The sequence below is a fragment of the Sciurus vulgaris genome (genome assembly GCF_902686455.1).
Source record: "Sciurus vulgaris genome assembly, chromosome: 16".
Lineage (NCBI taxonomy): Eukaryota > Metazoa > Chordata > Mammalia > Rodentia > Sciuridae > Sciurus > Sciurus vulgaris.
Genome location: NC_136477.1, coordinates 215,042 through 230,146, shown reverse-complemented (window position 1 = coordinate 230,146; position 15,105 = coordinate 215,042). Strand labels below are relative to the sequence as shown.

Here is a 15,105-nt window from a genome sequence, read left to right as displayed (position 1 = left end):
GCCCTTGCGCTGGGCTTGGGTTGCTCGGGCTGGGGCTTCGCAGGAAAGAAGCGAACTTCAGCTTGAATAAGCCCCGAGTCCTAGGTGTTTGCTGCAGTGTGGGTCTAAACTCCCAGCCACCCTGCCAAAGCGCCCTTCCTGCCACGCTGCGGCCCCACCCAGCGTCTGGGGACCTGGGCACACTGGTTTCAGCCCCCTCCCAGCCCTTGTCTGACCTCATTATGGGGTCTCCTCGTCAGTGGGAGAAACTGACCCTGAAGGAAAGTGCTTTGTCAGGGCAAGAACTTCCTTGAACCCCAGGCGAGCATGTTTTGGGGCCTTAGATAAGAGCAGGTGTCTGCCTCCCTCACCACCTCCCCACGGCTCGCTGGGCCTCCCTGCCAGTCAGTCAAGCTCAGTGGAGCCCGCACTGCTCAGCACCTGCAGAATCCCCGGAGAGACCCACCGGCCACTGCTGCAAGGTGCAGCCCCCTGCTGCCTACTCACAAGTGCGCAGCACCCCCTCCTCCAGGCTCTCTGGGCCTGGGCCACCTGACTCCGGGGACTCTGGGCCGAGTGGACTCACCTCGCCCCCACTCCCTGTTCCCGCCTCCCTCACTTAGGGACTTAGGCTGATGCCTTAGGAGCCTTGCTGAGCACCCGATGTTCCTCCTCGGATCGCCATAGGAACTGGACTGTGCGTTTGAAACTCCAGAGCCGAGAATTCTGACTGGCGAGCTGAACACCAATGCACACAGCAGCCGCCTGCCAGCAGCCTCCACCAGGGGTTCCTACAGCCCCCGCTTCTCGTGAGGAGGCGGAGGCACCGCAAGACTTGGGAACAGGAGAAGTTGCCGGCCAACCCGCTCACCCGGCTCCTCAGTAGAGCAAGGCGGCTTCCGACTCAGGGAAGAGTCTGAAGTGGCAGCACTGGAGGCGTGCGGTGCAGCGCCCGTGTCGCCAGCCGCTCCAGAGGCCGGGAAGGAGGATCACGAGTACAAGGCCAGCCTGGGCGATTTAGCAAGACCCTCAGCAACTTGGCAAGACCCTGTCCCAAAATTTAAAAAAAAAACAAAACAAAAAACAAATGGAAAGCATGGGGTGGGGTGGCTGGGTGCAGCGGCGCAGGCCTGCAACCCTGAGGCAGGAGGATCGTGAGTTCAAGGCCAGCCGCGGGAACTTAGCAAGTCAGGGAGACCCTGTCTCTAAGTAAAATTTACAGAGAGAGCGAGAGCGAGAGAGCAAGAGAGAGAGAGAAAGCTCCGTGGAAAAGTACTCCTGGATTCGACCCTCAACATATAACCAAAACCAACAAGGAAAAAAGTGATTCCCAAAGTCATAGGATGAAGAGCACCATCTCTGGAGGGTCTAGAACTGTGTCCACTGTGCGGTCCGTCTCTCCCATCAGAGTTTGGGGACATGCTGTGGCGGGCAAGGTACTCAGGGTGTGAAGAAGACGGTCTCACCACACACTAAAGGCCAGGGAGAAAGGTGCATCCTGCTTCCCTCAGTGGACAAAGGGCTGGTCTGCAGCAGTCCCTGCCCTTCCAACTCTGCTTTGGGGAGGAGCAGTTGCCCACTTTCCTGCCCCAACTCCAGCTCCCGCTGGCGGCCCTTTGGATCTGTAGGACAGCATCCACTCCAGAGGGAGACTGTCTCCAGAAGTTCTGGCCTCCTGACACCTGTGCTGTAGCCCGCAGAGTTTGGCTTTGGGCTCCCGGCCTCAGATTGTGTGAGAACAAACTTATGTCCATGGCGATTGGTTACAGCTGCAGGAGGGGCTTGCGGGCAGTACCAGAGAAACCCAAACCAACCGTCTTCTGTCTTCCGTAAAGGGGCTGACCCCCAGCCATGCTCCGAACCCTTCAGGGGTGTGTCCATGGACTGGATGCTGTGGGCGAGCTGAGGGAGAGGGCCAGCTAGAGGGCAGTAGAGAGTCGTCTTGCTCTTTCTGAGTTTGAGCATGCGGAGGTTTCACGTGGGCTGTGGGGTGATCAACCACATAGCCCCAGGGGCCAGGGACAGCCAGGGAGGGCGCTGCCAGGGCGGCGCTGGCTCTCTGCCTCCTTCCTGGGAAGCCTGCAACTCCCTCAAGACAAGGACAGCAAACACCATAGAGGCCAAGGGCTGTGAAGAGACCATGGGTGGGGAAACTCTTGCCAAAGCCCCGCGTTGTGGCCACCCTGCGGCTGGGGCTATGCCCTAGTTAAAAAAAGGAACACTGAGAACACGGAGCTTTTGTTAGCCCAAAGCTTCGACATCATCCTTGAGGGAGCCAGAAGGACTGGAATCTAAGGGGAGAGAGAGATTCCCACCACAGCATGGGTGTTCACCCTGGGGCTCGCGTTCACCGGAAGGCAAGGTCGGTCTGCGTCCTCCTTTGGGAAGTGTCCTGTAGCAGGGAGCCCACACAAGTTTCCTGAGAGGGGAAGAGCGTGCTTGCAGCTGAACCCCAGGGTCAGCTTCATCCCTGGTCCTGTTCCAAGGTGTTTCCCAGTTGCTGGCTGCTTAGCACCTTTCGCTGAATTTTGCAAATGCAGCCCCAACGGGAGGTGGGATTCACATCTTGTGCGACTTGGGCCAATGCCTTGCCTCTCTGAGCTCCACCGACTGCATCAGAAAGGGGGGTGACCATGGTTATCCACAGGAGCTCTGGATCCAGCACTCATGGCAAGAGCAGCACGACCTGAGGGGACACTGCCCGTGACCACCACAGGCAATGCGGGTCTCTCTGCTCTTCCTCAGTTGTGAGACCCTAGCACAAGCCTCCCAGGTGCATTCACCTGCAGCTGTTAGGACTGCACAGTCCCAGCAAGACCTGTCACCCCAGGGTCTCTGGAGAGTCCCAAGTTCAGGCTGGCTTGGGGCATCTAGTAAGACCCTATCTCAAAACAAATGGTAAAAAGGGTCCATGTGGCTGGTGGCAGAGCACTTGCGCAGCATGCAGGAGGCCCTGGGGTCTTTCCCCAGCACCCAGTCAAACAAAAACACCCAGGAAATGTGCAAACACAAATCCTGTGACACCAACAAAGCGCTGTAGGGCAGAAAACCAGCCCTACTCAGAAGGGCGCTGGGGATGGCCCCCAGGGACGGAGTAGGAGGGAGGGCACGGCTGCCCACAGAGTGCAGTGAAGGTAGGTGTGCCACCCGGGAACCCTTGGGGACCTCCCAGAACAGACGTGTCTCCTGGCACTGAGGCCAGGGCCCCAGGTCAGGGCCTGTGCACAGGACCATTTGCTACCTTTTGCAAGACCAGGCTCTGGCCTAGACCTGGTGTCTGTCTCAGTGTCTGCTGGGACTGGGCGTGGAAGATGCCTCTTTCCCAGGCACCTGGCTTCTGGCTGGGAGGTGGGGTCTGGCTGCTGTGTCTGCTGCTGTCCATGGATCACTTGGCTTCCTCGCAGCATGGTTTCCCCAGCAGTGGGACTAACTGGGGAAGAGGAAGCTGCATTCCCAGCTGTCCACTGCGTAGGCCCTCTCCTGAGCTGCCTGGGCTCAGCCCTGAGCAGGGCAGAGCAGGTCATGTGAGGGTTGGGGCTGGTCAGCTGTGTGCTGGCATCCACGACGGCCAGCCTCTCTGCCCCTGTAGAAAGCAGGCGCTCAGCCCCAGGGCTGCAGGTGCTCTGGGCAGGGTTTCCAAGAGAAAGAACTCCAAGGGCTCAACAGAGAGGGGTCTCGGAGTCTGCAGGTGGGAGGTGGGATGCCACGGGGCCGCTCCGTACCCACAGGCAGGGGGTTATGGAACAGATGGCATGCTCATGGCAGAGGGGGAGCTCTTCAGAGTTTCTCATACAGTCCCGTGCTTTTTTTCCCCCAGGGATTGAACCCAGGAGCTCTACCACTGAACCACATCCTCAGTCCTTTAATTTTTTTTGAGATAGGGTCTCGCTAAATTGTTTAGGGTCTTGCTAAATTGTGGAGGCTGGCCTTGAGCTTGTGATCCTCCTGCCTCAGCCTCCTCAGCGGCTGGGACCACAGGCGCGCACCATTGCGGAGCTCTGATACATTCCTTTACAACCGAGATCAGTCTGCTTTGGTTTTCACCTGAAGATTGCAGGTAAGGGAAGTGGCTAGCTGTCCCTCTTCATTTCCTTCATTATCACATTTTAAGAACAGCTTTTTTCTCACTGGGATTGCAAGTTCAAGGCCAGCCTCAGCAACTTAGGGAGCCCCTGCCTCAAAAAAAAAAAAAAAAAAAAAAAAAAAAGATTAAAAGGGTTGGGTTGCTCAGTGGTAGAGCACCCCTGGGTCAAATCCCCAGTAGCGGGGAAAAGAAAAAGATTTTGTCCGTTTAATCTCAAGCAAGTGTTCCCAGGCATTTCCCAGGCACTGACTGGTATTAACCCAACACCCAACATTGGGGCGGAAACCAGGACGGGAGCTCCAGACAGCAAGGCGTCCCCTCCCTCCGTCTGGGTGTGGACTCGGTGCACACAATTCTGTTGATCCGCTCATTCAAACTCCTGAACACGAACCCGTTGGCCCACCTGGGGCGCATGGCCGCCAGGGCGCCCAGCGACACACCTGGCCCTGGGCTGCAGTGCGGGAGGCCGGGGTGCTTCTTCGGAGCGGCCGCTGCTCCTCAGCCTCGGCAGGCCGGCAGCCTGCCCTCCTCCCTCCGGCCCTCCCACAGGGCGCAGCCTGCACAGCCCGGAGGAGCGGGCGGGCCCTCCTCCCCGCCCCTGGACCTGAACCGCCCCCCTCCTCGGAAGGTCTCCCGCGCCCCTGGACCGGCTCCTCCCGCCGCGGCGTGCACACTGCGTCCTGCCGGCGGTCAGGGGGAGGGCACCTGTGTGAAAGGCCGGTGTTTCCCAGGTCAGGCGGAGCTCTAGTCTTCTTGCCTGCTTTTTTGTGGTTTTCTCCACTTATGGGTTTACAGGAGTCATTTATTCGTTGTGGGCATGAACCAGCACGTGTGTGGCAAACGCTGCCTGGCATGCCGATTGCTGTTCATTTTACTGAGGTGTCCCCACGGCTGGAAGTGCTCAGGTTGAATGGGGTCCTTTTACTGCTGGCCATTCATGACCCATACTTCACGCGCCTTCCCTAGGCCAAGGCTGGGAGAGGCTGGCACCTAAATTCCAGCAGGAGCTGAAGCTTTGCTGGTGTGCGGATCCTGAGTTCCCGGGAGCGGGTATGGTGTGAGGCAGGTGTGGTGCCACTCTGACTAAGCTGGTGGTGGTCGGAGTGGGCTGACCCTCGGTGTGAGGTGGGGTGCTGGCTGGATGTCCATGGGCTTGCAGGCCCAGCCAGAAGCAGCCTGCCCCACAACAGGTGCCTGCCTGGATCCTGCTCCACAGGCTCTGAGGGATCCAGCCCTGTGGGCCTCTGATCCCCAGAACTGCCCCAGGGCTGACCGTTGTCCAAGTTCCTCAAGCCGCCCTCTTCCTCACAGGCCCACTGCCCCTTCTCCACTTCCCTCTTCAGAATCACTCCCCACAACATCCAGAGGCTATTGCTGGGTTTGGCCCTGTGCGGTGAGCTTTGCTATCTGAGAAGATGCCCCAGCGTTCCCTCTGGGCTAGCAGGGCCTGCCCTTGCACCCCTCCAGCCTCTGTGATTCCGTTACCCTGTCCTCCAGGGGTATGAGATTGAAGGGAGAGATGACTTGGGAGGGTGACCTGTGTCACAGGAGCTCACAGGCAGCTCCAGTGCAGCCCTCTCCACTGTACTTCCTGGGGCCCAGGAGGGGCTAGTGGCCTCTCTGGGAATCAGAGAGGTTGTTTCAGTTCCAGGGTGCTCATCTCATGGAAGGCTGCAACACCCATGGTCCTTTTGCTGAGGACCAAAACCCAGCTACAGTGACTCAGTACTAAGGACTTAGGTGTTTGAGGTAAGAGGAGGCCAGACCCAGAGGAGGCTCCAGCTTCTCTCAGCTCACATCCTCAAGCTAGCAGCCCTCAGCCACAGGACAGCTGTCTGAGCGCCAGAAATTACAAAAGGCTCACCCAACGGGAGCCAGGGACCCGGGAGGGCCCCTTCCTGTGTCTCCTTTTGAGAGACAGGAAGCTGAGCATAGAGGTCCCTGCAGAGCCCCTTCAGGGCTGATTCCTGAACTGGCCCTGAAGAACGAGGCCCTCAGGGTCCCGGAGCCCAGAGGACCGCCGGCCCCACCCTGGCGCGAGCAGCGTGCTGGGTGGAATGTGGTGGCGGGGCTGTGCTGGACATTCTCCTGTCGCCATGGTGACGCAGACCCTTGGGTGTTGAGGGAGCGGGAGAGGAGGCTGCAGGTCGGGGGGCCGCTCATGGGGGAGCACTGGCGCGGTTCGCTCAACGGCCACCGCAGCTCCGTGGCTGGACCCGGAGAAGAGCCCAACAATGTTGCCCGCGAGAGTTTGCGGCTGCTGGAGCCCAGGCCCCAAGGTCCTCAGGAGGCCGAGCTGGGCTTCCAAGACCCTGAAGAGGAGATTCCCCCCGAGGATATGGCTGGCAATGAGCTCCTGGAGGCCTCCGGGCCAGGAGAGTCCCTGGACTTTGAGGAGGACGTTCCTGAGATGAGGTGGGTGCTGGCCGCCCTCTGCAGGGTGGGGTGGGGTTCCTGGTACTACTTCTCACTGTGGAGGGAATCTGCCTCCCCTGCAACCTGCGTCCAGACGCCCAGTTCTCCTGGTCTCCCACCCCTTTCCCACTTTTTGGGAGGTAAGGGCTGCTCTTGGGTCGCTCAGTCCCCCTCTGGGTCCTGGTATACAGCAGACGCTCCTCAGACATCGTAAGGCGGGCAAACATCGTCCCAGGCTGTGGCCGCAACAGCACAGGAGGTGGCAGCCTGCCTCGCCCCATCTTCTTGGGGGGCCGCACTGGACTGAGGGCCAGGTGGTGGCCAGGGCCACCTGCCCAGCCGTCAGTGCTCCTGAGATGCCGGAAGCCCTGGAGCAGCCAGCCAGCCAACCCCAGGCTCTCCCACAGCCGGCTGACTATCACTGAGGAGACCCCCAGCGTCTCCATGGCCAGGGGCAGGAGGCGGCCGCAGCGGCGGCTCCTGGAGCTGGCCAAGCCCAAGACCAACTGGCAGGGATCCAGGGACAGGTGAGGGCAGCCGCCGGGATCGATGAGCCGCTCCTCCACATTCCTCTCCCTGCCCGCTCTGCCCCCGCCGTCACTGGGGCAGGGTGCTCACAGCCTTGGACTGAGCTGTGCAAGGCCAGGACACCCCGGAGGGCCCTGGCAGGGAGGAGTGAGGAGTGTGGGGACAGGTGGACCCCGAGCCACAGGCAGGGCTGGGACCCTCTCGCCGCAGGAGGGGGTGCTGCTGTGAGGGCTATGCCTGGATTTCCCCACGCAAGACCAGCCTGCAGTTCTGCCTCTTCTGGTGAGTGGCACCTGTCTGCTGTGCGAGGGCACTGCCAGGCCATCCCAGCTCTGCCCCTTGGCACCTGGACCTGCCTGGCTCCAGAAGAGGACCCTCCTGGTGGTGCTCCTTGACCCCCGCCCTGCCTCTCCCCCACCTCCTGCAACACTGACTCAGTGCCCTGGCCAGGCTTCCCTGCTGGCGCTGGCATCCTGGCCTCCGCTGCATCCTGAGCTGTGCCTGTGTTCCAGGCCCTCCGTGTATTGGACCGAGCGCTTTCTCAAGGACACCACTCTGGCCATCACCGTGCCTGGTAGGTGGGCTTCTGGGGCAGCCTGGGGTTGCCTCTGCCAGGCCTGGACCTGATTGTGTCACAACCACAGACTCCTTGGGGCTGGGGACACACAGGGTGACAGCTTCCCTCTGAGCTGGCCCTGCGCCTCCTCTTCTCTACCACCTCCAGGAGTCCCCTTCCTGGGGTCCCCTCCCGGGACATTTCGTGCTGCCAGGGCCCCTGGAGACCGTCCTGGGAGAAGGGTGTGGGCGGACAGTGTTTGCTTGCAAAGGGACCCTTGGTGCTCCTTCCATGTGGCCCCGCACGTCTTTGCCCTGAGTGTGGCCAGCACCATGGAGGGGAGCTGCAGACCTGCAGACTCACCTACCTGCCCTCCAGGTCCCGGGTACCCTGGGCGTGCACTGACCTCAGCAGGTCCCATTTCAGCTTGTGCTTTGCCTGGTCCTTACTGAGCCCAGGGAGGATCCGCACTCTCTGGTGCTCCCTGTTGTCCTCCCTGCCATGGGCAGCAGCGGTCACCTCTGTGACCCAGACTGTGGCCCAGACACACAGTCCACTGCAGCTATGCCTGGCCCTGGGTTGTGGGATAGGCCTGCAGACACCTGGGGTGGGCAGTGGCCACATGCGGCCCACATCACCCTGGTGACGGGTGGCTCCCCTTCCACAGTGGTGTCCCGCCGGGTGGAGGAGCTGGCACGGCCCAGGAGGTTCTACCTGGAATGCTACAACGACAACAGGTGAGGGAGGCTGGACTCCTGGGGACCTGGTGGCCTGCACTCATCCCCGCCCACTCCCAGCGGGCGCCCTGGCAGACCCCAGGCCCTCTCCCTTGACCCTGTGAAGACTCGCTCGTGCGGGAGGGAAGCCCCGGGAGGCTGAGGCCCACCTGAGGCTCCGCAAACATGGGCATCTTGGAGCGTGGTTTTGCACAGGGGCCTGTTGTCTCGTCCCAGCACTGGGGCTGGGCACAGCTGAGGCTGCACCTGGGAACCCACGGCCCACGGACTCGATGGCAGTGGTCTTGGGGGGCACCTGTGTTCCAGCCTCAGACAGGCCCAGGGGACAATCTTCCTCAGCAGGGAAGTGGGACTTTATTTCTGGGAATTGGCTCTTGAGGTATGGGCCTGGCGAGCTCCCCCATCTGCCCCTCCAGGGTCTCAAGGAAGCCACAGAACAAATGCTTTGTCCGTGGGGTGTGCATCCTCCCAGGCTCCTGAGGTGGGTGGGTCTGTCTGGGACGAGCCACCCTGTGCTGTGGTGGGACCCGTGGGCGAGGCCAGCTCTGCTGGAGGCCACGGGAGGCCTGTCCTGGGCTTCACTGAGTCTCCTCTTGGAGGTAATAGCAACACCCCTTTTTCTCAGGTTCAGGTCCCAGAAACAGGGCTGAGAGAAAGATAGGCTCACACGGATGGATCCACACCCCTGGGTGGGCTGGCCTCTAAACTGTCCTCCCTCTAGGACCACGCCCATGTGGCCCATCCCTCGGTCCACCCTGGAGTACCAAAGCTCTAATCGCCTGAAGAAGCTGGCTGTTCCCAAGATCCGGAATAACATTTGGAGCATACACATGTCTGAGGTAGGCAGGAGTGTGCTGGGGTGGGGGTGCGGAGGCGGCTGCCTGGGGGCAGGAGGCTGGGCAGCTGGGCGGGCAGGTACTGCTTCCACCTCTGTCCTGGAGTGCTTGCTCTGGATGGTCCCTCCCTGCCTGTGAGGCCCAGAGTCAGCTCAAATCTTCTTGCTCAGCCCAGGCTGCGCAGCGAGACTCCAGAGGGGCTGGGCGTGGCTCAGCGGTAGGCTGCCCCGGGAGCTTCCCGCCCCCTGCCGGCTGGCAGGTCTGATGGGCTTCTAACCTGAACCCTAACCTCTGATGCAGGGAAGTGGGCCGCCCGCTGGGCCAGGCGGCTTCCTCTGTGGCCCCGGGCAGCTCCCTTGGTTGGTGGGGCGAGGCCCCTGGTGCTCGGGGGCAGCCACCCTCTGCCTCCCGCTTGCCAGGGAGGGGCCAGTTCCCAGCTATCCCCGGGAAGGCTTCCCAGAGTGCAGGCTTTGCCATCCCTGGGAATGAGATTTCTGGGCTCCTGGGGTGTCCAGCTCCCAACCTCTGCAGAGCGCCCACAGAGGCTGCGTGAGGCCAGCCCAGGCTGCTGGGTCCCGGTGTCTCCTCGTGTGTTCTGGTCACTCTGACGAGGGTGCCTGTGGTAGCTTGAGCCTCCCGTGGTCTTGCACACTGCTTGGTGGCTGCTGGCTGGATGACCTAGTGGGTTAGAGACCAGCAGCAGCCACACTGCCCACATGCAACTCTTCCACGGCACTAGCCCACGCCCTTTCCCCTTGTCCTCCAGACAGCTTCTGTGGTGGGTAGAATCTGGATCCAAAGGAAGTCCAGGCCCTTTCTGCCTCCTCCGCCCTCTGCCTGCCCCTCACCCCTGGAGAGGCTCCGCCCTCCTCTGCTTTCCCCGCCCAGCCCCTGAGGACTCCTGCGCTCCAAAACCCTCTGTGGCCCCAGACCTCCCAAGAAGGTCGGATTCCCTTCCCGAACCTGGAATTCAGGGCTGGGCACATTGAACTTGGCCCCTTCTCCCCTTCCCCACGGCATTCCCCTCTGACCTTGGACCCAACCCCCCCGGCCTTGGCACATGCTGGACTCCTCTTGCCTCTACCAGTCCCTGAGCTCAAGAACCACCGCCTGTCCTGCCTCCCCTCCCCAGCTCTTCCTGCATCTCTCCCACAGCTCCCTTTCCAGGAGAGGATGTGTGCCTGCATGCCCACGAGAGAGGGAGAGACTGGTGGGCCGAGGATAAACAAGGGTTGAATGGGTCTCATGGGAGAAGATGGGGGAGCGTAGGCCTGGGAGCTGCGACCCTTGTTCGGGGGGCTTGGTCATTGAGCAGCCATAGCAGAGTTGAAGAAAACTGAGTTGGTCTGACTATGATTCTCAGGGAAACGCCAGAATTCGTTTGTCAGGTTTCTGGGTGAAATCCTGCCAGGTCCCGCCTCTTCCCAGCTGAGCAGCATGGCAGTTTCCCGCCATCCCACAGGTAGACCACGACCATATGCACAGTGCTGTGTGTCAGTGTGTGTAAAGAGTGCCATCCTTGTCTCTTTACAGAGCGAACCCTGCTGGGTCCTGTAGAGAGCACACTAGTGCTGGGTCGCCTCCAGTCAGAGGGATTCATTGCCTTGACCTGCGCGGCCCCTGCTAGTCACCGTGGTAGACCCACCCCTGCTGGTGACGGCAGCTTGCCTCAGTGTGTACCAGGCCTGCAACCACAGCTCTCCTGCTGCCCAGGCCCAGGGCCCAGCCCTCTGCAGGGAAGCCTGCGTGTTGCTGCTCTCCAGACCTTGCTTACTCTACTCCATCCTCCTGCATTCTCACTTGGGCTCAATGAATGCTAGTCTTTTTTTTTTTTTTTTTCCTAAAAACGTGTGGACATGGAGTGATATTTTGATGCTTAATTTACGTTTCCCTAGTCAGTAGAGAGGTTACAGACCACTTAGGGCGACTCTCTTATATCATTTCCCTGGTTCCATGTTACATTTTTGCTATTGATTCAAAGGAGTTCTTTATATACGATGGCCATCAATTCTTTGCAAGCTCATTTCTTGTTTCTTATCTTTCATTGTTGGGATACTTTTGCTTCAGGGTCAGTGAGTGAGCAGTCATGAACTGTTTTGCCCCTTCCCTTGTTCCTATTTCCAGGTATCCCAAGTATCCAGGGCAGCCCAGATGGCAGTCCCCAGCTCACGGACCCTCCGACTGGCAAAACCCCGGGGCCCAGCCACCATGTTGGAAGAGTGGGACCCCATGCCAAAACCTAAACCCCACGTGTCAGACTACAACCGTCTCCTTCAACTGGCCAGTGAGTAGGTGCCCTGGGGCTCACATGCTGTGGATGGGGTGGGGCAGCAGCTGTGGAAGAGGCCTATTTTGCAGATTAGTGCTGCCTTCTTCCTCCCTCCACTCCCCAAACCACAGACCATCTGCTGAGTGAGCGCTGTGGGTGTCTGCACCCCGCCTGCTCGGATTCCCTGGAAGGTGGTGGAGGAGCCCTGCCGTGGGGAGAGGAGCAGGTCATGGTGGAGGGCGCCACCTCGGAGGAGCAGAGGGAGGGAGCGCAGGTGGAGGGAGCGCAGGTGGAAGGGCAGCTTTGGAAGGTGGTTTGTGGGGTTGCCTGGGGGCCTTGAGAGCAGTTAAACACCCACTTCCCCTGCAGCTGCAGAGGATCGAACAGACGGGAAAGCACCAAGAATAATGCCCACAGCCATGGCCTAGGGGATGGGCTCAGCACCAAGTGCTGGACAGACAGGGGCCGTGCACGAGGATGCGTGAGGGGGTCGCGGTGCTCTCTGGCACCCTGCCAGAGCTGAGTATCCACCCGCCCCATGCCCACATGCAGGGGAACACCAGACCCAGTCTCCACCTTGGTCCCTAACCAACCTCCCAGTCAGCGGGGTCTCCCTGGGGCTCCTGCCTCTTTCGCCCCTGCGCTGGGGGCCCGGTGCTGTCCGCAAGCGCCTTCTCCTTACGCGTGCTTCCCACGAGCGGCCTGTCCGTGCCTCTGCATTACGTCGTGCCCAGTGTCTCCCTGCTCTTGCGACAGCCAGTGGGTCCCTCTTTGGTACCACTGTCCTGTTCCTGGTTTGGCTTTGATTTGGAGCTGCCCTTTGTGTAAGATGGTCTCAAAGTCCACTGAGGAGAATCCCTCCTGGGCTGCCTGGCCTCGGACTTGTGTGTGGGGTCTTCTGCCTGATGGTTCTGTCTGTCCAGCCAGGGCGCAGGTGGGAGCACAGCACACACGCATCTCGGGATCCCCTACCACTATGGGCGCGAGGATCACGCACCAGCCCGCACAGGCTCGCCCATGTTTCAGATGCGCAACTCATGGGACGTGGATGTGTGTTGAGGGTGGCTGGAGCTGGCTCTCTGATGGTGGGCGTCCCGTGAAAGGCTGTGACCTGTGTCCTGTTCGCCAAGCTCTTCTGGTGCCGATGGAAGCCAGGGTCATGCATGCTAAGCATGTCTCTACCACTGAACCCGTCCACGGACTGTGGCCCACGTTTTAAAAATGTGGAACGACCAAGATGGTGCGGAGGCGTGTACCTGCAACCCTGGACTCAGGAGGCCCAAGGCCAGCCTTGGGGATGTTGGAGACCCTGTCTCACAGCAAGGAAGGGAGGGAGATGCCAGCAGAGGGGTGTGCGAACCCGCAGAGCCAGAGCGAGCTCAGCCCGTCTCTGAGCGCGTGCGCATGTGGGTCTCGACATCATGTGGGCACGCTCCTGGTGCTCAGAGCCGACCGGGTAGGCTGGTCCTGGCCCCCGCCCACTCTTGGGCACTTGCCCCAGAGTCTCAGGCCTGTGTGACTCTGCTTGCGTTCTGCTTGCCAGGAGAGGGGCTGGGCTTTCTCCCCCAGGGCCTCTCTGTGAGCCAGGGCTCTCCTGCTCAGGAGCCCTTGTCCATTTGTACAGAGGCTCCAAGCAAAGAGGGGCTTGGTGTCCCCCACGTGGGGCCAGAGCTCCCAGAGATGTAAGTGGAGGGCCTGGAGGTCACCTCCGCTCCCTGCCTGTGAGCCTCCCTGCTGGCTCGGCCCAACCACTGTAGCGGAAGGGGTGGGGAGATGGTGAAGAGGGGGCTGGCCAGGGAAGCAGATCAGGCCTGCGAGGGATGGCCACTCCCCGAGGAGAAGAGGTGCTATGTGAACTCCCTCCCGACATGGCATCCGAGCCAGCGAGCCGAGGGTGGGCTCTCTGGCTGGCCCCCGAGGCCTTTCTGGAACTGCGGTCAATCGAAACACTTTACAATTTACCTCTTAAGGGGTGGTTTTTAGTACACTCACGGAGTAACTAAATTGTAGTAACTAAATTGTAATCTCTTCTTAATTGTAGCACATTCCGTCACCTCCAAAGGAAACCTGTCCCCATGCGCAACGCAGTCAGTCCCCTGTCCCTCCCGAGCCCTGTGCTTGCTTATCCACATCCAGGTCCACGCCCCAGTCTGTGTCCACGTCCACGTCCTAGTCCATGTCCACGTCCTGGTCCACGTCCCAGTCTGTGTCCACGTCCCGGTCCATGTTCATGTCCTGGTCCACATCCTGTCTCTCGACTCTCTGGTCCAGGAGTCCCACTCTGTGCCCTGTGTATCTGGATCTCACTGAGCGGGAGGTCCTCAGGTCTGTCCACGCTGTGGTGTCACCTCGCTCCTGCCGTGGCGTGATGCTTTGGTTGTGCGTGTCCCTGCTGCGTGTCCAGCTGCCACGCCGGAGCTGGCTAAGCCCCACCATCCCTCTCTCCCGCCCTCTAGTGCCCAAGGCCCAGTCAGACAAGTGCGTTCCTGACCGCGATCCCCGCTGGGAAGTGCTGGACGGCACCAAGAAGGCGGTGGCCAGTCCACGGGTGGTCTTCCTGGCCAAGCCCAGGGTGCGCAAGGATCTCAACGAGGACTATGACCCCTACCGCATTTCCCCGGCCTCCCTGGTGGCACAGGCGTCCCCGCGCCTCTACGAGCTCGCCACCCCAAAGAGCATTACCAAGAAAGTGTGACACCAGTCTGGCCCCGGGCTCCAGTAAACACCAAGAGCAACCCGTGTGCACTGAGCTTCTTGCTGGGTGGGGCGCGCGCCTCCCCGGGAGCAATAATAACGTGTATTTTTGCATGTGCCTGCGCTTTGTGCAGCCCTTCATTTCCCAAGTCACTTCCGCCAAGTCTCCCACGCCTCTGAAGGAGGGGTTCCCAAGTCTCCCAAGCCCCGACTTGCCGTCACGCCAGCCACCTGCGGTCCAGGGCGCATCAGACCCAGGTTGCTTTCCCCGATTAACCCACAGGCTGTGCTGTCCTTACCGTGCCCCAGGGAGGAGGGCTGATGAGTGTCCCTGTTTTACAGAAGTGGAGGCTGAGGCCCAGAGGCTGGGGAGAGTCACAGCGCCTGAAGCCCCCATGTGCTGAGACCTTCAGCCCCAAGGTGGTGGTGTTGGGAGGTGGGACCTATGGGGAGGGGCTCCCGGGACCAGGGTCAGCATCCCATGAATGAAGCCGTGAACGAAGCTGACGGAGTTCCCAGCCTGCTGCCAACCCAGAGGAAGGCCCCCCGGCCCCTCAGTGGCCCAGTCTTGGACTTCAGCTTCAGACTGTGCAAAACAGGCTTTTGTTTCCCGGGAACCACTCGGTCCATGGCAGTTTGCCATAGCCGTGTGGACAGACTGAAGCTCCTGTGGCTATAGGAAGAGGTCACCCCAGACAGGGTCTTAGAACGGCTATGTTCACGATCTCATGGTTCTGGTCGAGAGCCGACTCAGGCCACCCTGGGTAGACCCAGGTGCAGCAGGCTGGCCTCCTGTCCCCAGGGAGAGTCTACGTCCCTCCTCTCCAGCTCCACAGCCAGCTGCATAGCATCTTCCAGGCTCTCTGACTCTGGCCCTCCTGCCTCCTCATGAGGACCCTGTTCAGGGCCTCCCCTGATCATGCCTCAGAGTTTCTTCTGCCCCGGGAGGTGTGTGGCCTCAGGTTCTGGGGATCAGGATGTGGACGTCTTAGGGGCTGTTGGGAACT

At 60.6% G+C, this 15,105-nt stretch overlaps 1 protein-coding gene across 1 annotated transcript; it reads left to right on the top strand.

Annotated features, from left to right (window-relative positions):
* The first annotated feature begins 5,897 nt into the window (after nt 1-5,897).
* On the top strand, nt 5,898-14,159 carry SPMAP2 (sperm microtubule associated protein 2). Its single transcript, XM_079114479.1, has 8 exons — nt 5,898-6,478; nt 6,670-7,005; nt 7,217-7,288; nt 7,519-7,580; nt 8,230-8,299; nt 9,021-9,138; nt 11,260-11,419; nt 13,861-14,159. Exons 1-8 carry the CDS (start codon nt 6,225-6,227, stop codon nt 14,097-14,099), a joined length of 1,311 nt encoding a protein of 436 aa, XP_078970605.1. The 5' UTR covers nt 5,898-6,224; the 3' UTR covers nt 14,100-14,159.
* The last annotated feature ends 946 nt before the right edge of the window (nt 14,160-15,105 follow it).